At 50.3% G+C, this 22,262-nt stretch overlaps 4 protein-coding genes across 4 annotated transcripts; 1 reads left to right on the top strand and 3 right to left on the bottom strand.

The window, feature by feature from the left end:
- Window positions 1-3,504: 3,504 nt before the first annotated feature.
- Window positions 3,505-4,035, bottom strand: K441DRAFT_677107 (uncharacterized protein; the record flags this gene model as incomplete). Its single annotated transcript, XM_067651032.1, has 1 exon — window positions 3,505-4,035. One exon carries the CDS (start codon window positions 4,033-4,035, stop codon window positions 3,505-3,507), a length of 531 nt encoding a protein of 176 aa, XP_067504348.1.
- A 1,205-nt stretch (window positions 4,036-5,240) lies between these two features.
- Window positions 5,241-6,999, bottom strand: K441DRAFT_89848 (uncharacterized protein). The gene is made up of 4 exons (XM_067654522.1): window positions 6,822-6,999; window positions 5,750-6,747; window positions 5,428-5,691; window positions 5,241-5,375 (listed from the first exon to the last, which is right to left on the bottom strand). Exons 2-4 carry the CDS (start codon window positions 6,552-6,554, stop codon window positions 5,281-5,283), a joined length of 1,164 nt encoding a protein of 387 aa, XP_067504347.1. The 5' UTR covers window positions 6,555-6,747; window positions 6,822-6,999; the 3' UTR covers window positions 5,241-5,280.
- Window positions 7,000-10,916: 3,917 nt separating this feature from the next.
- On the bottom strand, window positions 10,917-12,122 carry K441DRAFT_559225 (mitochondrial 37S ribosomal protein uS9m; the record flags this gene model as incomplete). The annotated part of the gene is made up of 2 exons (XM_067643444.1): window positions 10,917-11,008; window positions 11,237-12,122. 2 exons carry the CDS (start codon window positions 12,120-12,122, stop codon window positions 10,917-10,919), a joined length of 978 nt encoding a protein of 325 aa, XP_067504346.1.
- Window positions 12,123-12,293: 171 nt separating this feature from the next.
- Window positions 12,294-17,853, top strand: K441DRAFT_705359 (EF1G-domain-containing protein). The gene is made up of 5 exons (XM_067653591.1): window positions 12,294-12,418; window positions 12,475-12,664; window positions 12,850-13,599; window positions 13,655-13,929; window positions 15,898-17,853. Exons 1-5 carry the CDS (start codon window positions 12,389-12,391, stop codon window positions 17,695-17,697), a joined length of 3,045 nt encoding a protein of 1,014 aa, XP_067504345.1. The 5' UTR covers window positions 12,294-12,388; the 3' UTR covers window positions 17,698-17,853.
- Window positions 17,854-22,262: the final 4,409 nt, after the last annotated feature.

The following is a 22,262-nucleotide window of genomic DNA, read 5'->3' as shown; positions in this document are numbered from 1 at the left end:
AAGCTATACGCGAGGTATATATAAGAGCACGGGGCTCTCCTATGGAGGCCCCTATGGTGGGGTTCCGTGACATTCTAGTTATACTTTTTCTTATATTTGCCTATTAAAGGAAAGCTATAGCTTTCTACTGCTAAGGAAGGTAGTTACCTATTATATAAACGCTATAGGTAGTCCTAGTTCTTCATAGATAGATAGAAGCTAGTTTTTAGAGATATAGTTAAAGGCCCCTTTTACGTCTAAAAATAGCGTAGTAGCTATCCTTTGTCTGGCTTTTTTCCTACTATTTTTAGATTGGATATTGTTTAGGAGTAATAGGACTGCGTCTATTATAGACCGCTATCTTCTTCCTCCTAGTTGCGAGTCTTAAAGTAAGCTAGTAGTACTAATTAGATATCCTAATCTAGTAGCGAAGATCTTCTCTAGGGTCTTTCCTAGGCAGTTTAATAAGGAGATTGGTTTATAGGACTTTAGTAAAGAGTAGTCCTCCTTATTCCGACTTATTTATATATAGAGCAGTTACCTTCCTTAACGAAATTGTTAAAGCCATCTACATAAGGTCTAGAGCTGCATATAGGCTTAAAATAATCGTAAGAACCGGCTCTATAATTGATGAACTTTTGGGCCTTATATATACACCCATTGCAATATCCGTTGCAGCATTTATTGTGACGTCCCTTGTAATGTCCGTTACCTAAATTTGTATAGGGATATATATAATCTTTAACAAAGTTAATAAAGCCACCCATATAAGGTCTAGGGCTGCATATAGGCTTAAAATAATCGCAAGAGCTAGATCTATTAGCGATAGATTTTTAGCTTTTATATATATACTTATTACTATATTATAGGTAATATCGGGATTCCTAATAACGGATTTTTTTTATAGCGAAAATGATCTTAACTTTGGGCAGTTGTGGGCTAATTTAGACCCGATATTTATAAAATATTAGGTCGTCTCTCTGATCGATGAACTTTTAGTAGTATTTTAAGCCGTTGTGGTTAAGTGGTTCAACCACGAATATAGGGAACACCATAGAAAAGGTCGAAGTTCTTAGGGGACGTTGATATGTCCCTCAGACCACATTTTCGATTTTACGTGGAGCGGATATAAAATTATTCTGAATATGTGGTCTGAGCTTGCTGAGGTAATGAGCTTGCTGAGGTAAAGCAAGCCTGGCCACTCACTTGATTAGGAAATCGTGATTCCGAAACACCACATGTACGACATCGATAGGCGACCCTCTCGACCCCAAACTCGTTGCGCACCGCACCGCACGACTCGTGCTCTCTTTCGTTCATGCCAGACCCCCAGGCTAGGTAGCAAGCAGCATTGCACAACCGCGTCACCCCCATCCAGCGCTGCCGTCGCATGAACAGTGAAACCAAACAGCCGACGACGTACAGGACGCGTATCCCCTCGCTCAGTGAAGATTAAGAAAATAGGGGTTCCTCTGACAGCGATGCTGGATGCTGACGGGTTTCTAACTCAACCGTACCTACCCAACGCTTCTCTACTCACCATGCCTTGCCCTACACCCACACCGGACCAAACCCTCCCATGTTCATGTACCACTACCAGCATCTCCATCCCTCGCGCCAGCGCCAGGGTCGGTGGAATGCCCTCCGCAGCTTGCAGCGCCCGCCGTCGGCATGAAAAAGAGAGCAGGGAGCTGCATGACGGCCGCGATTGCGGCTGCTGGAAAGGCGCGACCAGGCCCACCGCCATGGGACCTGGAAAAGCGGCGGGGCGGTTATCTCTAAATCAGACCCTTCGTAGCAGAATGGGGGGGAGCACGTGCGTACTGCTCCCCCTCGAATTCTACAGCAAAGCGTCTTAGAGTTTGTGGTAACTAAATGTTATTAAAATTTAATTTTTATCCCTTTTTATAAACTACGGCCTAACTATAATAGTTATAATAATAGTTATTAATATAATAGATTCGAGTAATTATATCTCTCTCTATATATATTTAGCCTTATATCTATTATATTAAGGTATAAAATATATTGTTATCCCTTGCAACGTCAGGGTCCTCAGAGTAAGCGGTCCGTGCGGGAACACCGTTTTCATATCAACGCGTGTATCTATATAGAATTCAATCATCAATTACACTACCACCATGCCTTCCAATCGTGCTAGAATTGATATAGACCTTGTTCGGAAGACTCAATGCAACGTTCCCCTAAATGAGACTGCGAAAACAGCCCTTTCTAAGCCCTACCGTTGCCCAAATTCGAACCTCTCTGTATTGACAATTGGGACCACCATATTTCTGAGCACGGGTACGAATTCAGTTAATCTAATTGGTTAGTTCTTATCGATAACTTGAAGGCCCATTTTGACGTTGCAAGGAAGTTAAATTCTAAACCGCATCTTCGTGGATTTTAAAACTACCTATCTAACTTTTTATATAGTATAGCTACCACGTAGAGTAGATAGAGAAGTTTAAGAGCTTTTAAGAGTAATTAGACGTAGAAAAGGTAGTGACGTTTGGTAGTAAGCTTCGCAGAGAATTCAGGGGTAGTACGCACGTGGGTCCCCCCTCCGATTGAGATAACAGGGCGGAGACAAGACGGGGCGACCCTCGCTCGTCCGCCCTGCCGCGACGGACAACCAGAACCAAGCTCCCTCCCCCTCGTAAAAAACACAGAGTTTTTTTTTTTAGGAAAAAAAGTATCGCAAAACCTTCACGATGACGAGGCTGCACCAGCCGTGCGCGCAGCCGTGTCGTGGTTTGTCCGGCGGATAGGCAAGCAGGCAGACCGCCCTGCTGCTCGCCTTGTGCTGAGCGAGCGAGTTGCAGAAAGGAACGAAATCCCAGCGGGCGCGCGTTCGCGCGGCGATAAGCAATGCTATCATCGGTACCAGGTCACTTTTGCGATCTGCAATCGTAACTGCCTACACTATTTTTCCTTCTCATGGCCCCCGACGATTTTCTCGAAGGAGCCCGGAGTTTGCTGCCGTTGTGGGCTTCGGTCCTCTCGTTCCTTCCCCTGGCTGGTTTTTTTCCTTTTTCCTTCCTCTTTTTTTTCTAGGGCTCGCGCGCTCTATCGATGCTATCCCCTTGCTATCCTTGTCATATTGGTGGTTAATATCGTAATCTTCGAACGGGGGCTTGGTGTTGGTGGGTTTATGCCTCGGGTTCCTGCAGCTGGGAGCACTCCGTACTGGTGGTCGGGAAAAAATTAACGAGAAATGAATAGATGTGACTAGATAATCAGATCCTTGGCCATAATACTGCTGTGAGGACGTGAGTCTTGTGGCAAGCTGAAAGGCAATAAAAGCAATGAAAAGACGAATGCGACTCCAACAGTTGGTGGAAAACCCATGTCGGCGGAGACGAGAGGAGAGGCGTTCGGGACGATGGCGGTGGAGTTTGCGTCTCTCCGGTCGTCTCCCCGTTGCAGGATTAGGACAGGATTGGTGGATTGATAGCCTGGACTTTGGGGGAGGCGGTTATAGGGGGGGCGGTGGCGGTTGGGATCTCAGCTGGGCTTTTGTTGTCAGCCTTGAATGGCGAAATCGGAAGCACCTCGTATTTGAGAAGGTCGAAGCCTCGGATTGATATTGGGGCTTCGGATGGCGCGCCTATCGGACGTGGCGGGAAGGAGGGCAGATTCAGCTCCACACTGCAAAGATGTGATGATCGACGGGCCCGCCATCTCATCACATCCCATGGCCATGGTCGTGGTATTGCTTCTTTTGCAACCCATCCATTCACTCTGCAGCGCGAGAACGCCCCGCGCCTCGCGGTATTCTCCAGAAGGCAATTTTAGTGACGTGGCGCAGACCTCTTTTTGGGACCAAGAATGCCACGATCGCTTTGTCGGTAAATCCCACCGCTTCGTGGGGCTGCCAAGCGCCCAAGTCTCCATTTCCCTCCGAGTTCCCACCCATTGGGCACCAGACGCACCAGATAGCACAACCACAAATTGCTTACGCCGTGATAGCGCATGAGCTAGCTGGGCATTGAACTGCTCATGTGATGGGGACATGGGACTTTTCCTGTTGCTACCTGGGTACATCTGGCCCATATTGCGGCCCAATCGCCCAATGGAGCGTCGCGGATCCTGTACAGAAAACTACCGGAAAAGGAAGACTCAGCGGTCCAAGTAGATCTGAACCGCATTTGGTTGCCGCCCAAATCTACAATCCCATAGGACTGGGTCATGTGATCGCTGCCTGTGACTATCTGTAGACGCCTTTTATACAATACTTAGAAATTGTAACGTAAGTGATGGGGTTATGAAGGTGTCCCTAGTTATGAAGGTTTCGCACATCAAAACAAGCGCACAGACAAAATTTGTTTGCAAAACCCGCAAACCTTCATAACTAGGGACACCTTCATAACCCCATCACTTACGTTAGGACTTTTAAACAACGCTGAGAATAGGTTTAAAAAATAGTAAGTTTACTCTCTGGATTCTACAATACTCTAGAGGCCCCTTAAACAAGTTTGTCTGCAATTGTCTGAAAAAGGCTGTGCCGCGGTGACCACTACCCGGCGTGCCTCGCCCTTCCCCGTCTCGTGCCCCTTGCTCCTCGACGCTAGCTGGCGACGCTACCTCTCCACACTCATCCATGCTGCATGCGTCCGCCGTGGGTGCCTGACGTGCGGAAAGAAAAAAGAGCCTAGCCGCTTCAGCCCACCACTCTCACAACTCCCCAAACCTAACCTAAATACGCCCTCCGAAGCTCGGCCGATGACCCAGCACCAGTAGATTAGCCCGGAGGAAGGGGAAGCCTCGATCGCAAAACAAAAAGGCTATCCCAAAATCCTCTAGCCGAACGCGCCAAGCCTTGTATAATGCCCACCCGGTATTCATACACTACACCAAATACACACCCTGAACACCCTAATGCCCCTGACTTTTTTTGCCTGCCCCATCTATTGACCCGTGGAAAAAAGTGAACTCGTTGGAAATCTTCGCGCGACTAGATGCAACTAAGGGAAAAAAAACTAACTCGATGCCAGCAAGGAAAAGCGATGCAAGGTCTGCTTCCCGTCACAATCGTCCCGGGGATGGCCGGAAAAAGTGTAGCCCAAAATAACAAAAGAAATTTCGAGGGTATGCTGAGTAGAGTACAGACAAATTTAGGAAAGGTCCATGCAGGTCGTAATACGAGTCACAAAAGTTGCCGAGGGAGGATAGTGCGCCTTGTAAAAATGTCCTTGTCGCGTGCAACTTTGAAAGGGTAGTGTTGGCGCACTAAAGATAGCCAACCCAAATTGCCACCATTTCAAGCCACATTTCAAATCCCGAATATTGGGAAGACTATTATCGCCGCCGCGAGGTTGGTGGCGAGGGTACTGGCTGAGAAGTTGCTGCTGAACCAGGAAGCTCTTCAAGGAGGTCGAGGCATGTAGTCAGCACTAGAGAAAAGTTAGAGGACATAGGCGTGGAAACCTAATTGCTAGTACTGACTTGCGACAATCTCCTCCTCCCAAACACCCATTTGGTAGTCAACCAACCCATGTTTCTCCATGATATCACATAAGCGCACTATTTCTTTACCCATGTCTTCCAGGGAGTTGTACTCTATTAAACTTTGAGGCGCTTGTGCTCTCTGACCCGAGTTGAGCACCTCTTGCGTCATTTCTTTCTGTCTTTGTAGAGTAGCCAGCCAGCAGGTGTTGAATTCATCCCAGAGTTTTAGTCGCTCGGAATGCATGGCTTCGTCGTCTCGAACTAGACCTATAGTCAATTCAGCTGCTCGCCCATAACTGCGCTGTAAAGGGGCGCTTACCCAGAGCTTCCGCATTGCCAAGTAGCCAACCGGAAATGGTCAGGAGTGATATTCCAGCCTCGCTCAGTCGCCCGTCTCGTACATGCTGAAACGTCCTCTTCAGCTCCGTTTGATATTGGCTGTACGCAGTGTCGAACTCGGATCCTCCCTGCGCGTTGTTTGACTGGGGAAAAGCTCCTTGAGAGCTGCCCTGATTGGAGTCGTTCATTCCAGCGGTGTAGGCCGGCGCAATCGTTTCTCGTCCAACGGAACTCTGCTGCGTTGTATATCCTAGCGGTGGATATTGGGAGGGTACATTCTGCGTAGCCATTGCGGTTGTAGGCGCGCTAGTCGGTCCGCCCTCGCCTGCTACGTAATATTGTTGTGGAACGCCAAATTGGGTCGACAGCACCTCTATTGCTGCGGACTGCCGCGGTTGGTACGGTTGCACAGACTCATAAGGTGACTGTGGAGCCGCTGGCTGCTGTGAAGGCACATTGTACATTATATTTTGGCCATACTGAGAATATTGTTGCGGAGTGCGCTGCTGGTCTTGGGCGTACTCTTGCGGATACGGCAACGCGCCCGGCTGTATTGCCGACCCAACAAACTGTGTACTTTCTCCGTAGGCGTAACCATAACCTTGGGGATTCGCGCGACTGCTCGATGAGGGTGCTGAGGTGGGTGACTGTGCTGTTAGGGGCGTCTGTCTGTAGCGGTCAGACCCGCTGACGGCTGGATATTGCGTTGGAGTCTGGATGAGCCCTTGCTGGCCCGCATAACCTGGTGGGTTGTTCTGCCTTTGCCGAGGGTCATTGTTTTCCATCCCAGTCGACCGGCCCTTGACAGGAAGCGTGAAGGGCGGATCGAGGGCCGTCCGATACGCCAGTGGCGAGAGAGGTGGGGTCGCGTAGAATGCCAGCTTTTCGGCTTGTATCGCGTTCTTGGTGGAGTCGAAAGAGAAAGGTGGATGTGTGGTGGGGCAAGATGATGGGGTCGAAGAAATTGAGAATTACAAACTTTAAGAGCAGGGATTCGTCAGAGCTGCAGAGCTGCAGAGGTGAAGAGATGGAAAGAGGAGAGCAAGACTCACATCAGGCTCTTGATTTTGGGAAGAGAGATAATATAAACAAAGCCTCGGCGCATCCCAATCGAGGGCTAATCGAGCCTTCTCGGCTGAGAGCCGTTGGATGATGGCGTAGCAGCCTCACTCACGCGCTGATTGGTGCAAAGGGTATCCTCGAACGGCTGCGACGAGGTTCAGGTAGGAAGAGGCTCGAGGGAAACCAGGAATAGAAAGTCCACCACCACTGATAATTCAACACTGAGCAGGGCTTTTGTGTGGGTCGGGCGAGACACGTAGGCAGGCGAGTGAAAAAGGAACAAAAGCTTGTGAAAAGAGCGGGGAGAATCCTGGAATGTATAGAAGGTGGCAGAAGGTGATGTTCGACAGGCCTACGAAACAAACAGAGATGGGAGACCTTGCAAGGCCAAATCGGAAACGAGAAGGCCAAAGGCCACGCGAATGCACCCGGCCTGAAGGATGATCCCGCAAGAAAACAGAGTGGCGCGCCTCTCCCAGCGCCAGCAGCAGCACCTGGGCAGGGACAGCCGGCAGCTTACAAGCCCTTACAAGCCTAAATCAATGATGATTCCGGCAACAATGATTCTCGTCCCGCAGCGCGCAGAACAGCCCGCGCAGCAGTGTCAGCAGCAGTGGTGAAGCGTTCGCGTGTCGACTAAAGACAGGCGTGCAACAATCCTGCTATATATTTGTAAGCCCGCGCGCGCTGGGCACACTAGAAGGCCAGATTGAGGCCCTGAGCAGCCTCTGGAGGACGCACCTGGTAGAAGCCGTGGAAAGAGTCCCATTGGCCGAAGAACAATGCGCCGCAGCGAGAGACAAAAAGGTCGGGGTGAGGCACGACTAAAGCTGCTAGCTCTGGCGAGTGGCTTCCGAAGCAGAGAGGGCTGCCCGGCTCGGAGCAAGTCCTAGGGCTGGGGTGAGGGACGGGGGAGGGTAGTAAAGCTCGGGGGCAGTGAAGGTTGGTGAAGATGTGGGCAAAAAGGTGAAGTGAAAGGGGTGGTGGAGCAGCCACATCGGCATGGCCATGGGCGGACTGAAAGAAGGATGACACAAGCTTGAGCACACCTTGAGCGCACGTCGAGTGCTGGCTCTGGGTATGCCGGCGCCACCGCTCAGGTAGGGCCTGAAATAGATGCGGGTTGGGGACTTGGGAGGGGCACTGGCAGCCTGGGCAGTAGCGGAAGGGGGAGCACGCCGTGGTTCGGATGACGATAGGGAAGTGGCTTTGGCGGCGTGCGAAGAGACAAAGAGAAGAACGATTACGATGGTGCTCGTACCTAAGAAAACAGTCCGATATACGCGGGGCGTGGGCTAACATGAGACGGTGCTAGTCGCGTTACAGGATCTACAGATGGCCTGCAGGGCACTCAGTAAGAGCAGCAAGCTCAGGCCAGCAGCCCAGTAGCCCAGCAGCCCAGCAGCAGCCATCAGCAGCCATCAGCCATCGTGCTGCCCACGTAACCCAATGCCCCAATCCTCACCAGCGTCTGTCATTTTTCTGCCACCGCCGCTGTGGCCGCTGCAGAGCGCGTCCAGATGCCCACTAGATGCACCAGATGCACTAGATGCACCAGATCCCGCTACTGCTACCAATGCTGCCACCAATGCTGCCCATGCTGCCCGATCAGACGCGTCTCTCCCGCGGTCCCGATGCTGATGCTCCAGTCACCGGCATTGCTCTGCCATGGTCCAGACCGGCACGATGAGCACGACTGACCCCTCCCCTTCCCTGTGCCAAGGGCTGTTCTTGGCTGCCATGAATGCCCTGAAGTTCCCTGCGATAAACGGCCGCCATGGCTCGTCGTCTGCGCACCCACCTGACCGCATGCCGTGTCCGCCATGTCCACCATGTCCACCATGTCGACCTTGAACGCGTGCGGTGGTTAAATCCTACCGTGCCATCTCCACTTGCAGCAGCAGCAGCAGGAACAGCACTATTACCAGTATCATTGCCAGCACCAGCAGTAACAGCAGACGCAATGGGCAAGCAATAGCGCAGGAACAGCGCGGGGCAGCAGCCGCTCCTGCTGCCGGATGTGTGTTTCGTAATGTGGAGGTGACATCAGGCCTCCTCAAGGCGCGGGGGCCTGATTCGTTTCTCGTCCAAGTCAAATCAAGCCAAATCAGAGTCAAATCATCAAACGGAGGCCCAGCCTGCGCAGCATCAATTGGAGCGTGAGGGGCCTTACCTGTGTCTGCTCAGTGCGTCAAGGGGCAATTTCGGTCGGCCACAGCTGTGAGAGGGACTTTTGCTCATCTCCTTTATGCGGGAGGCAGGGGTTTGCGCGAAGCCCGCTTTACGACAACACGGCTAGCTTATCTGGCAGATCATCACTTTGCCACCTCCAGCCTCACCCTCGCACGCCTTTGCTGATGATCGCTATGGGTAGGGCGAGGGCCTTGACTGGAGTCGCCTGCAGCCCCGGCACAAACTTTCGCGCTGCCTGAGCCGAAACTTCGATTCTCAAAGCCCGCAACCTCTGCATATTGCAAACTACCTTTGCGCGACACGCAGCGTCGGATATGGAGAGACAGCTTTGTGATACACGGCCTCCTGCGACTCTGGGCGAGTCGGAGCCATGCCTGCAGCCAGGCGCCATCCGACGCTGCTGCACCGCTGCACCGCTGCCACCAAGCCTCTTGCAGCCGGCCGCGTTGGGTGCTCTATCACCACTTGACGCGCACCACTATGGTTCACAAGCTTCGCTCCTCGAACAACCATGATACCTTAATTCCGACCGTTGAAGGTGTTGTCTTCGCGTGGCAGAGCATGGGCTTCCTCGACTACCTGCCCATCGTGAGATGCCGGCCTGAATGCAACGATGCGTCGTTAAAATTAGCCTCCGCGATGTCCAAACACCAAAGCCGTCATCACGATCGCCGTTGATCGCCAAGCGGCCTTCGCACATCATCCCGATATATCCAGGCTAGGCGAGATTACAGGAGAGAGCACCCACCAGCTCTCGTCGCCTTCGAGAATGTTTCATTTCGTTCGACAAGTCCTTCTAGCGTTTCCATGGGAAATTGCGGCGCCTACGCCTATGGCTTTTCTGGCACATGATTCGAATCGGCCCCTCTAATCAACCAAACCCACGCCCGCCGGAGATCTGACCGGGCGCTCTAAAAGGGCTGCTCCAATTTCTTGACTCGTACCTTTAGCCCTAATTTTGAGTTCGCGCCAGCGCCGATCAGGCACCATCGCAATGCAGCATGGCTGGCCGTTATGCTCCTTGCAGCGAAATGCAACGTTCGAGCATACAGTCCCCTGGCTTTAGCCGTTGGGGCTGAGCTTGGACGTGACTTATTGATTCTACGACGCTTCCAACTTGGATTTGAGCGTGTCTTAAAATGATTCGACTATGACGTTCTTGTTTGTCTCTCAACGCCGATCTGATACGCTCATCACGACCTCATACCCTATTTTGACTGCAAATTCAACTATCCGCGATATCCGCAGGCAGTTCGTGCAGGTATTCGAACAACAGCTGTGCACGTCAGCCGGTTCAACTGCCCGGCTGACCTTGGTGTGAAATTATCAATTCTCTCAGCCCGCCACCTCGGCGCACAAGGCGGTGCATGCAGCGGAAATTGATCTGTATTCTGAACTATGTAGACCTCTGTGAAGGCTCCTGCCGCGATCCTCCTTCGGTAGTGCAAAACTTCTAATAGGTCCTTGAAGGTATGGCTGGCTGGTGGAATTTGCAAGAGCTAACAAGCTTGCGCCTCACTCGTAAACCTCGACGGAACTTGTTTCATGGCCGATTTTCCCCCGGGTCAGATAGGAGAACTTCATCGGCAATACTTGTACGCCGAGTACGTCGGGTGTGAGAGAAGCACCGTTCCATCACAAGGACCATTGCCTCGGGTTGCAAACTGTGTCTTCCAAGGGCCCTACCGAGGCATCGGGCTACATATTGTACGAGTGCACAGTCACCCTCGGCAGTAATAGGCTCCGGCATCTACCTCATAAGTCTTTTTGATATACCTCAAACAGTTGCGGAGCATCTAAAACAGTCCTGATAATAAAATCCAGCATTCCAAAACCGTTGCTAGTTTAGGCAATAATATATACAGGCGATGTATAGGAGATTGTATGTAACCTCAACGCTTCACCCACGTAGGCATCTTGCGCGCTTTGATATGCCCAGGCTTCTTTCTTTCCACCTTCCTAGGATCACGGGTAACGCAGCCAGCTGTTTGGGGAAGTTTGATTAGCTTTCAATATGTCTTGCGGCACATTCGCTGTGGCGTGCATATGCGGGCGTGGGGTGATGCTCTGCGGCTCCGCAAACACTTCCCGCTTCAGAAGGAGGGATTCCCTTTCTTCAGCTGAAAATTGACGCACGGCTTCCACGACCACGCCCAGCCAATGACACCACCGAACTGAGAAAAAGTGTGATGATTGCTTTTCGCTGACTTACCTCTTCGTAATGCAGGCTTCAGTAATGGTTCATGCACCAAAAGCGCTTTCGCGACTGCCAACGTCAGGGCTTCGGCCTGACCCGTCACTCCTCCTCCTTTCACCAATGCCCACACGTTGTACTTGTCCAACCGCTGCGTCGCTTTCAGCGCCCAGACGGCACTCTCCCTATCGTGCAGTCTTCCGAACATCTGCGACAAAGTCTTGCCGTTAATCAACACCTCACCTTCACCCTCTACTAACCAGGCAATTGCTGATGAGGTCTTCCTCCGTCCTAGGCCCTTGGATCTTCCAAACTCATCTATAACACCAGGTTTTGCTTTGTTGTCGTGCGGATTGATATCCCTTCTGTACTTCTCCAATACCTCCGTGACTTCTGTTGGCATCAATTCCGGATGGATGTGATTTAATCGATGCAGTAGCTCAATAATCCTGTGATATTTGGCTGATTTGATCGGCTCATTCACGACTAATCTGAATTGTGCCACCGTCTTCCATGCTACTCTTGGTGCGTGACCTGGCGGTACCACTGGAAGAGTTGCATATTTTCGAACGAGGGATTGGAGGTGGATGAAATTATCGGTGAAATCAGGTTTTGCGCTAAAGTATGAGGGTGATGCAGGGACGACACGCAGTTTTCTCAAAACGCTGTCATCGGATTGTGATGGCTCTTCGTCAAAGTTGATAGGTGGCGCTGCAATTGAGGCCCCAGAGGGTTGGCTAACAAGTTCGGAGCGCCTAGTAGAGGTGGTGGAGAAAGAAGTCGATGTTACAGGATAAACTGACCTTCTGGCGAGTCGTATCCTTGGGTTGGTCTGCGATCTCGAGAGGCCTCCGAGCGAGGTTATGGCACTCCTGAAACTCCTCGAGAGCTCTCCTCCCTTCATGATGCCGCCGATTGGAGCGTGAAATGCCGCTACAGCTGTCGTTGATGAATTTGCTGGAGACTTTAACTTTCGTCGTTTGACACCAAAGTCAATGCGGCTCTGAGTGACTAAGCGCCAAGCGATTGGTGTAAAATCGAAAATATTTCCCACACTCCGCCTCGTCTCCAGGCAACTTCTCCTCTTCTCAACTTGACTCCTAACCTCGTTTAGTGAGAATTGTTCTCACACCCTAAGAACTACTGTTTAGAGTTTGAAGAAACGCAACAATGTCTTTCGGAAAGCTTTACAGCTTTAAGGTGAGCGACATGCCACTCCCAACCCCGCGATGAGTCTAACATCAAGCTTTGCCCAGGGCAACCCACGCACCACAGCCATCCTCGCTGTGGCCAAGGAGAACAAGCTCGACATTGAGCTTGTCCTGACGGAGCCAGCTAAGGGTGTCTCCACGGAATACCTGAAGCTTAACAAGCTTGGGAAAATCCCAACCTTCGAGGGCGCAGATGGCTATGTTCTTTCCGAGTGCATTGCCATCGCAGTCTACTGTATGTCTCCCATATACTTCCTACCATGCTTACCCGCCCACGCTTTATATGATGAGAAATTTTATCATTCAGTTATCCCTGTCTGAAATTAACCTGTTGAGATATTCACACTCTGATATACACGACTTGCGCATTCCGTTTAGCCCGAATCAATTGCTGTGATCCGGATGCTAACCTTAAAATAGTGACTTCGCAGAACGAGAAGACCACCCTTCTGGGCAAGACCAAGCAGGACTATGCTTCCATCTTGCGATGGATGTCGTATGCCAACTCTGAGGTTCTCCTCTCCCTCGGTGGCTGGTACCGTCCGATTCTCGGCCGTGACCCCTACAACAAGAAGAACGTCGAGGACTCTCAAAAGGCAGCCCTTAAGGCTGTGCACACTCTCGAGGAGCATCTCCTTGTCCACACCTACCTAGTTGGTGACAGGTTGACCCTCGCTGACATCTTCACTGCCGGAATTATCGCAAGGGGTTTCGAGTTCTTCTTCGACAAGGCATGGCGGGCTGAGAACCCCAATGTCGTTCGTTGGTATGAGACCATCTACAACCAGCCAATCTATTCAGCTGTTGTCGGCCCACTCAAGTTCATTGACGAGGCCATGAAGAACATGCCACCGAAGAAGGAACAAGCTCCCAAGAAGGAGCAACCTAAGAAGGAGGCACCCAAGCCAAAGCCAAAGCCAAAGGAAGAGGCCGACGAGGAAGAGGAAGAGGATAAGCCTGCTCCTAAGCCCAAGCACCCTCTCGACCTTCTCCCGCGCGCTGCCTTCGTGCTGGACGACTGGAAGCGCAAGTACTCGAATGAGGATACTCGCCCCGTCGCGCTTCCTTGGTTCTGGGAGAAGTGCAATTTCGAGGAGTACTCAATCTGGAGGGTCGATTATAAGTACAACGATGAGTTGACGATGACCTTCATGACGTCCAACTTGATTGGTGAGTTGTTGTAAATTTTTCCGACCGGTAACCGCAGGACTAATTAGCTTAACAGGCGGTTTCTTCGCCCGTCTTGAGGCCAGCCGCAAGTACATCTTCGGCGCAGCGTCGGTGTATGGCGTGACCAATGATTCTGTTGTTCGTGGTGCTTTCGTCATCCGCGGTCAGGAGGCACTTCCAGCCTTCGATGTCGCTCCTGATTATGAGAGCTACGAGTTCACCAGGCTCGACCCCACCAAGGCCGAGGATAAGGAGTTTGTCGATGATATGTGGGCATGGGACAAGCCTATTGAGGTTAACGGTAAGACGTACGAATGGGCAGACGGCAAGGTCTTCAAGTAGAGGACTTGTATGAAGGCGGTTTTCTTCTGCTTAAGCAAGGCAGGATGTTGGTACACATTATTGTACTTTTTGATGGATGAAACGCGTTATGAACCTGATGGATCTGCGGATGATGGGATAATAGGCTTGTAGCTTAAAAGCTTCGCTAGATAGACGAAAAGCTTATTAGCCGTGCGGGGCGGCATGAGAATAGACAAGCAAAATCGACACAGCGAATGAGACAAGTAGTGATTTTACATGTGTTCTGGAAGCTGCTGGAACGTTAGAAGATGCGGGGAAAACAGACGGTTCATGCACGTCTCCTCGTAATTGGTAGGTCTTTCCAGCATCCTAAGGCTGTGCATGCAGGCGTGACGTGCGGGTTCCCTGGTCATTAAAGTCCGACCTGCCCGTGTCGGTTATAACTACTTGTAGGCTAAGGTAGCCAACGGTTAGACCAGCGCTGAAGAGCTTCGAAACCAGATTACAAGGGGAGATACAGTTACACAATAGGCTAGGAGTTGAAGAGCGTCTTAAAACCCGCACAAAAGTCATCGCCTTTAGAACACACAGGGTCAAACGTCGAAACTTGCTGTCAGCCCTGCCTGAGCTTCGACACGATTGTCTAGAACGCGCACAGCGGCTAAGCTTTCAGCTCTGCGCCCCCAAGTTTCGTAGCGTGCCCTGCTACCGCATTTAGGAAGGGCGTTTAGAGACCGGGCGCTCGACGGGCATCGTGATTGGCCGGGCCCGCGACCTGAGCAGGACAAGCCTTCAACGTCCTTTCTCTCTTCTTTCTTTTTGACTCTCTGCGACAAAACCTTGCGCCTGGCAGGAAGACCGAAACACCAAATCCTCCGAGAGCAAGCTTCCGAGAAGACCTGGCCCGGCATAGTCGCTGCTGCGAAGGCCCAGAGACAACCAACCTGCCTCGCCTAGCCTTTCACCCTCTCAACGCTTTTGCGGCGCTGCTGAGTTCGTTGCCTACCCACCCGGTAAGGCTGCGGTCGACGATATCTGAGCAGTCAGTCAAACTCCCTTCCCTGCCAGTATCCTCTCTCCCTCCCCGCGCGCGTGCCTCTCTTGCTCTGCTCATCGTCTGTGGCAAGGTTTCGAGCAAAGCCGGCTACGTGCATTCTCTAGCGCTCATAGCCCTCGATCTTTTTTGGGCCCAGCAGCTTCCCGCATCCAGCAGCAGCTCCACCCCGTCAGTGCAGGAGCACCCGCCCTGTGTGTGTTGCATGTGACAGCCGGACAGACGACCAGCGTCTCACGGCAGCCAGCGGTTCCTACGGGGAGGGGCTTTAAGGCGCGACTCCAGGGCCCTGCCCGGGGGGGGAAACGAGACAACAAGACTGAGTTGGTCTCGGAGCGAGTCGCTGAGTGCAGCCCGCCTTGCCCACTTATCGCTGGTTTCCCGGGTGTTTGTCTGGTGGCCCGCGAGGAGACACCGTTTGAGCCGGTCTGGTCTGATTCAGTTGCCGTTCGTGGTGCCGCGAGACGGTCTTTGTCTCACCTTGCCGCTTCTCTTGAGAGCCAGTGGGGAAAGAGGCGGTGCTATTGTTGGCTGTTGGCTTGCTCAGCGCACGCGCGGCGAAGAGTTCAGGATTCCGTGGGGGCCGGTCGTCAGAGCGTGCTGTCGGCTGAAGCTGTCTTCATGAAAGACAGCGATGGAGTCCCGGGACAGGCTCGTCGTGCATCTCATGCGGCGGTTGGGCCTGCCATCCAGGTGATATGCTTGGTGAGTGACTGTTTCCTGCTGTGCTTGTTGTCTTGGTCACTTCTTTGGTTCGGTATCGTCTTTGTGCGGAATTTACTGTTTGTGTCTGTTTTCATATATCTCTATATACGTGGTTGCTCTCCGTGTGGCTGGAAATACTGCCAGATTGGGCGTCTGGGCCCTCCTGGTTCATTATGTTCTGAACTTCATGAACGCTTCCAGTCCTTAAATAAGATCCGATCTAACAATACATGTAGGGCTCTGGAGGAGGCCCCAGCGAAGATAACGTAACGGGATTCCTCGTTCGCTCAACAGCAACAAGATGGGCAAAGAACTCAGTCTTGGCTGTCGATGCTGGTTCCCATCTCGCAGCCATTACCCGCATTCTCGAGAAGGACTTCCCGCGTAATTCTGGATCCGACCAAGCAGCTTCCCTTCACGCCAACCATGGGAACGGCGACAACAATCCCCAAAGCCCAAGGACTGCAGGTGTCTCAACTTCCGAAGACGAGGATTCAGATGAGGTAGAGTCCTCTTCGGGAACGTCTTCGCCCACGATTACGACCTTAAGAACTGGCCCATTTGCTGGACTCCCTTTCCCACATGCTTGTGCGCGCGCCAATGCATTACACGTTGTCCGCGAGCACATCTCCACCTACCTCATCACGCACCCGCATCTCGACCACGTCTCAGGCTTCGTCATCAACACCGCCGCCTTTCACAACACTTCCCGGCCGAAGCGCCTCGCAGCTCTCCCTTTCACTGTCAATTCCATCAAAACGCACCTCTTCAACAACATCATCTGGCCCAACCTGACCGACGAAGACGGCGGCGTCGGGCTCGTGACATTCCAGCGGCTCGCCGAAGGCGGCAACATCGCGCTGGGCGAAGGCCACGGCCGCGGCTACATAGAAGTATGCGACGGTCTCGGCGTCAAGGGCTTCAAAGTCTCCCACGGCCACTGCATGCGCGGGCCTGGCCACGTCCACCGCGGCAGCAACGCGAACCTCCCCGAGCCCGCCACCACGCCCGGCCTGTCCCACGCCCCAACCCACTCCCACCACCATCACAGCAGCGCCGGCATGGGCATCACACCCGTCCCAGGCGACGGCCTCGAGGGCCGCTCGCTATCCTTCTCGCTCCCGTCGCAGCCAGGGACGCCGCTCTTCTCCGGCAGCAACGCGGACGCGCAGCGCATGGCCGTCGCGCCGCACGACCAGTGCGTCATCGACAGCACGGCGTACTTCATCCGGGCCGAATCGCCCACCTCCTCGCACGCGAGCGCGGCGCGCGAGATCCTCGTCTTCGGCGACGTCGAGCCGGACTCGGTCTCGCTGTCGCCGCGCACCGCGCTTGTGTGGGCCGAGGCGGCGCCCAAGATCGCCGCGGGCATCCTCGCCGGCGTCTTCATCGAGTGCAGCTACGATAACTCGCAGGGCGACGCCGTGCTGTACGGCCACCTCGCGCCGCGCCACCTCGTCGCCGAGCTGCAGAGCCTGGCGGAGATGGTGCGCGAGGCAAGGCGCGAGCTGGAGCGCGAGCGCGAGGAGGGCCGAAAGGGCCGGAAGCGGAAGCGCGCGAGTAATGGCTTGTTGGGTATCGGGGATGGCAGCAGTGGGGGCGGTGGTGGGAGCGGCATCGAGGAGCGGCGGCGCGCGAGCCGCGGGAGGGTTTTCAGTGCCGGCGTTGCGATGGAGCGTGTTGGGAGCCAGGACGATGCGCCGATGGCGGACTGGGCGGCGTCGCCACGCACGACGGCCACGGCGACGGGAGCGGCCACACCTACCGCGGGTTATTCGATCCTGCCGGACGCCCTGGGTCTGGGGAGTGGTGTAGAGCGTGCGAGGGTGGGGTTGGCGGGTGCTGGGGCGGAACCGCCGCTTAAGGGGCTTAAGGTTGTGGTTATGCATGTGAAGGATACGTTGGCTGATGGGCCGCTGGTTGGGGAGAATATTCTCCGGGAGCTGGAGGAGCATGAGAGGATGTTGGCGGAGCAGGGGAAGGGGCTTGGGTGCGTGTTCGATGTTAGTCGGAGTGGGGCGAGTTATTGGTTTTGAGGTGATGTTGTTGGTGGTGCTCACAAAGTGGTCATGAAGAGGCGTTTGAGGTGAGGGTTCAGTTGTGCGAGTATTGGTTTGCTTTTCTTTTCTTTCCTAGAGACTGGACGGTGTGGGTTTCATGGGTTTCATGGGTTTCATGGGTTGCGTTTGGGCGTTTTCTTTTTACGTGCGAGCGGATATTAGTTTGGGCGGCATTTTTGTTGCGGGCTAGCATTTCTGCTGGGTGCGGATGTGGATGTAAGATCAGACTGAATATACCACCCTCTCTGCTATGTGTTATACCATGGGCATCCGATTAAGGCCGACGCGCGAAGGGCCGTTTGGTCAGTTCTTGCCACGCCATGCGGACTTTGGGGGAGGATCTGAAGTACTTTAACCTCAAATGTATGGAGGATCATTATACTTCTCTTAGGTACCTAAATGTATGCACGAGGGTACAGTTGGAATACTATAAATTGAGTCGAGACCTCCACGGCGAATGGGACAAGAGAATTATAAATCGCCTCCGAAATAGGGGAGTTTAGATAAGCCTACTACCTTTTGCGAAAGTGCTGCGAAAATCAAGATTGAGCGAGCCTCCCGCCCGCATACGCTCGCTTTACAAAAACGCATCTACAGCAACTAAAACCAAGTCTTATTTAATAAAGCAAGTATATAAAACTATAGAATAGATACTACTCTATAGATTTAAAGCGTGGTAGGCTATTATATAACGTGGGGGCAGAGTTATAGATAGTAGAGCTTTAGGCTAAGTAAAATATTTAAAATTATATAAAAATGCTTCTATAACTACTAAAAATAAGTCTTATTTTATAAAACTAGTTAATAAAACTATATAATAGATTATAATTTATAATTTTAAATATATAGCAGCTTAGTAGATAACGTATTGGTAGACCTTTAGGGGTAGTTAGTATTTATATTAGGAAATTTTTTTTAGGGCTCGTTGTTGCGGTTTGCGGCAAATTGCCACAAACCGTATGGTTGCGGCAGGTGGATTTATAGGAGGTAGATATAGCAGAGGTTTAAACTAAGAGAGTAGTATAGAGATTAATTTGGGGATCTATTATATGCATTAGAAGGCTACTTACGTAGATAAGAAGGAGGTAAGAATATTAACGGCCTAATTAAGCGCTAGAAGCCAGACATTAGCGTAGTTAAAGCTATAATTAAATTTATAAAAGAAACCGGACGTTTACACTTAAGCGTATAAGATATAAAGAGTATAGAAGCCAACGTTAATAAGTAAAGACTCTTAAAAATCCCTCCTCTAATTATCTAACCGAATATACCGCGAGCCTCCTCTATATATGCCTCTACTAGTGCGTTACCAATTAAGAAGCGTATAACGCTAAAATAGCCCTATAAATATAAGGCGTTAAAAACTACTTACCTAGGCTCGCCTCTAAACTCTAACTTTCTTCTAATAGTAATATATTACTTTCCTTTATTTTTTCCTTAGTTAAGTATAGTGTTAGGTAATAGATATATAGTTCTTATAATTAGCTTCTAAACTAGAGCATATATATTAATAGTAGGAAGTATTTAGTTAGCGCTCTGTAACGGCCTATACCCTAAATAGTATATGGCTATAATAGAATATATATATATATATATATATACGTATACTAACGTGCCTGCGAAGCCCTACTGCACGCGTTCACGTTGCCGCAGGTAGAAACATTATTAGGAAATTGTTCCTTTTAATAGCTAAGTATAGAGGCGATGGTAGAAAGCCGTTGCAGCGCGTGCAGCGCTGTCGTTGCGGCTCTGTAGTGTTGGGCCTGTGACGCGTACAATATATTGCCCTCAACATCACTAGGAGCCTTACTGCCTTTGCTTGAGGCTCTCGCTCTACTACCTAGGGAGGCCTATTAAGGGAAACTGGGATACAAAAACTACCCAATATACGACTACCTGGCTCACAGCTAGGCCCGAAACTGGCCTTATCATCTAGCTAGTTGATATAAACGCGTCCTAGGCGTATAACAGGACACCCTTAGGCTTATACTAGCTCTAAGATCGTAAAGGAACGCGGTGAGGGCGTAGGGAACCTCTTTTATTAAGAACTTGTTAAGGTTAACGCGTCGTAAATACCTTATACGAAACTTGTTAAGGCTCTAAGGCCACCGCGAAGAACTTATTAAGGCCCTGCCTAGAGAACTCATTAAGGCCCCTCTATAAGAGCTTATCCGGTACATCTAGGAGACTTAAAAGAGGGTCTTAATAGGCGTAGTGCGCGCGACCTGGACAGCGACAGCGATAGCGACAGCGACGCGTTAGCGACGTAATGGCGACGCGACAGCGACCAGATGGCTTAACGAGGTGGAAACACGGGCAAAGCTCTAGGCAGCGGAAACACAGGCCAGCTTCGACGGCCCTATAGCGTCAAAAGGTGACTCACAGGAGGGTCTTAATAGGCGTGGTGCATATAACCTAATGCATATATATATGGGGAGGCTATAGGGGAAACACAGGCCAGTTAGATAAGGACTTAACAGTTAGAGATATAGGCCAGCTTATAGAAAGGGGGGACATAAGCTTAGTTAGTAGGAGAGGGGGGAGTAGGTTGCCTGGCACGGGACCTAGTCTATAGCCCCCTCCTATAAGACACGGTCGGCCTATTATAAGGAGACTCTTATAGGTAACGCAAAACGGGAACTAGTAGTAGTATAGGGTATTACGCCCCTATACTACTACTAGCCTCCCGCGGGGCGTAGTGTATAGTAGCTACTGCTAGCTCTAGGGACCTTACCTCTTAACTAGGCTCTAACCCCTAGTACACCTAGTAGGTAAGTAGGATTACGTCCTAGCTAAAGAGACTACTATATAGCTTAAGAGAACGGATGCGCGTATTAATACATTAACAGACGGAACCTTTCGCTAGAACGGCACGCCGGTAAAATATACTTAAGGAGTAAACAGAAGTTATATAGGCGAGAGAGGTTTTAGCTAGGCTTTAACCGTAGAAGGTATATAAGGTGTTTAAGAGATATAACGAAGCCACTGGAAAACTGGGGTAGAGGCCTAGATAAGCAGGTATATTAAACTCTACTATATTACTAGCACTACTAGATAATATATAACTACCTGCCTAATAGGTAGGCAGTAATAGTATCCCCTAGTTAGGTTATGTATCTAGGCGTCTAAAGAGCTAGTAGCTATATAGCTATAGGTAGATTTAGCAGATATTATGGTGGTAGTGGCGCATGTCGGCTAAAGGAGACTTATAATTATATCGGTATATATTCTAGATAGATATTTAAGGAGAACTAAGAAAGAGAACCTAAAGGAGCTCTCTAGTAGGCTGGAGATAATTAATAGTCTAATCTAGGGTAAACTATTGCGCGACCTATATACCGAGGTGGTAATTATAGGCGACTTTAATTGGCATAATCCGCTATGGGGAGGAAGTTATATTAGTACTATATTAACGCAGGAAGAAAGCGCGTTAATTATTAACTTTATAGTAGATTGGTTACTCTAGAGCCTGCTTTTAATAGAAGTACTTATATTTAAGAGTGACGCGGGGCGGATATTAATAATTGACCTTATACTTATAACCCTGGGCCTAGTAAGTAAACTAGTAAAGTACGCTATCTAGAAATATAAGTACGGGTTAGACTATAGAGCCATCTATACTAGCTTTTAGGTTAATATAAATATATAGGAAAGCTAGAAGAGGCTGCTTATTAAAAATACAAACTAGGATAAGATTTAAAAAGATATAGAGCGATAGAAAGAGATAGGATTCTCTATAAAAGATATAGACGAAATAGTTAACTACCTTAATAGGTGGGTTAATAAAGCCCTTAAAGTATACTGCTAGCGGGCTAAGCTATTACTATATATAAAAAGATAGTGGAACGAAGACCTTATAATACTAAGGAAGTTATATATATACTAAAGGAATAGGAATAGTGCGATATAGAGATAAGAAAGGGACGACCCTAAACTACGTAATATTGTAGTAAGAGTAAAGAAGCTCTTTTATAGAACTATTCGGCGATATAGGAAGCTTTACTAGGATAAATTCCTTAGTAATAGTGATAATATATAAAAAGCGTTAAAATACCTCAATCCGTAGGCTATATCCGCGTTCGCTAGAATACTATTAATTAAAAAGGCTAGAGGATAGGGAGAGGTTATTATAGAGAACTATAATATTACAAGAGAACTACTCTAGGCATTTTTTTTGGTCCTACTACTGTGCGAATAAGAGGAGGACGCTATGGCTAGCTATAACTAATTGCCGTAAAAGCCTATTGCTAAATATAAGGTTAAAGTAGCTGTGTTTAGGGCTAGCCTAGATAAGGCTTCTAGAAGGGACGGCCTACTAGCTAGGGTATAGTAAGAGTTATAGCCTATACTAAGTAGTGAGATTACCACTCTTTTTACCAAATTACTTAAGATAGGGAAAGTATTATAGGAATAGAAGGTAGTAAAGATTATACTACTATAGAAGCTAAAGCGGGGGGACTATACGGTAGCAAATAACTATAGGCCGATTTCCCTCCTTCTAACGCTAAGAAAAGCACTTAAATTACTAGTAGTAGAGAGGA

The sequence above is a fragment of the Cenococcum geophilum genome, assembly GCF_001692895.1.
Source record: "Cenococcum geophilum 1.58 unplaced genomic scaffold K441scaffold_19, whole genome shotgun sequence".
Taxonomy (NCBI): domain Eukaryota; kingdom Fungi; phylum Ascomycota; class Dothideomycetes; order Gloniales; family Gloniaceae; genus Cenococcum; species Cenococcum geophilum.
This window is presented reverse-complemented; position numbering and strand designations above follow the sequence as displayed.

What these genes read in the sequence shown, in the direction of transcription:
- K441DRAFT_705359 (XM_067653591.1), top strand. Translation starts at nt 12,389, where the DNA reads ATGTCTTTCGGAAAGCTTTACAGCTTTAAG. An exon ending in GAAAGCTTTACAGCTTTAAG is followed by an intron (nt 12,419 to 12,474) that starts GTGAGCGACATG and finishes AGCTTTGCCCAG; the next exon opens with GGCAACCCACGCACCACAGC. An exon ending in CATTGCCATCGCAGTCTACT is followed by an intron (nt 12,665 to 12,849) that starts GTATGTCTCCCA and finishes ACCTTAAAATAG; the next exon opens with TGACTTCGCAGAACGAGAAG.
- K441DRAFT_89848 (XM_067654522.1), bottom strand. Translation starts at nt 6,554, where the DNA reads ATGGAAAACAATGACCCTCGGCAAAGGCAGAACAACCCACCAGGTTAT. An exon ending in TGGCAATGCGGAAGCTCTGG is followed by an intron (nt 5,692 to 5,749) that starts GTAAGCGCCCCT and finishes CTATAGGTCTAG; the next exon opens with TTCGAGACGACGAAGCCATG. An exon ending in GGAGGAGGAGATTGTCGCAA is followed by an intron (nt 5,376 to 5,427) that starts GTCAGTACTAGC and finishes ACTTTTCTCTAG; the next exon opens with TGCTGACTACATGCCTCGAC.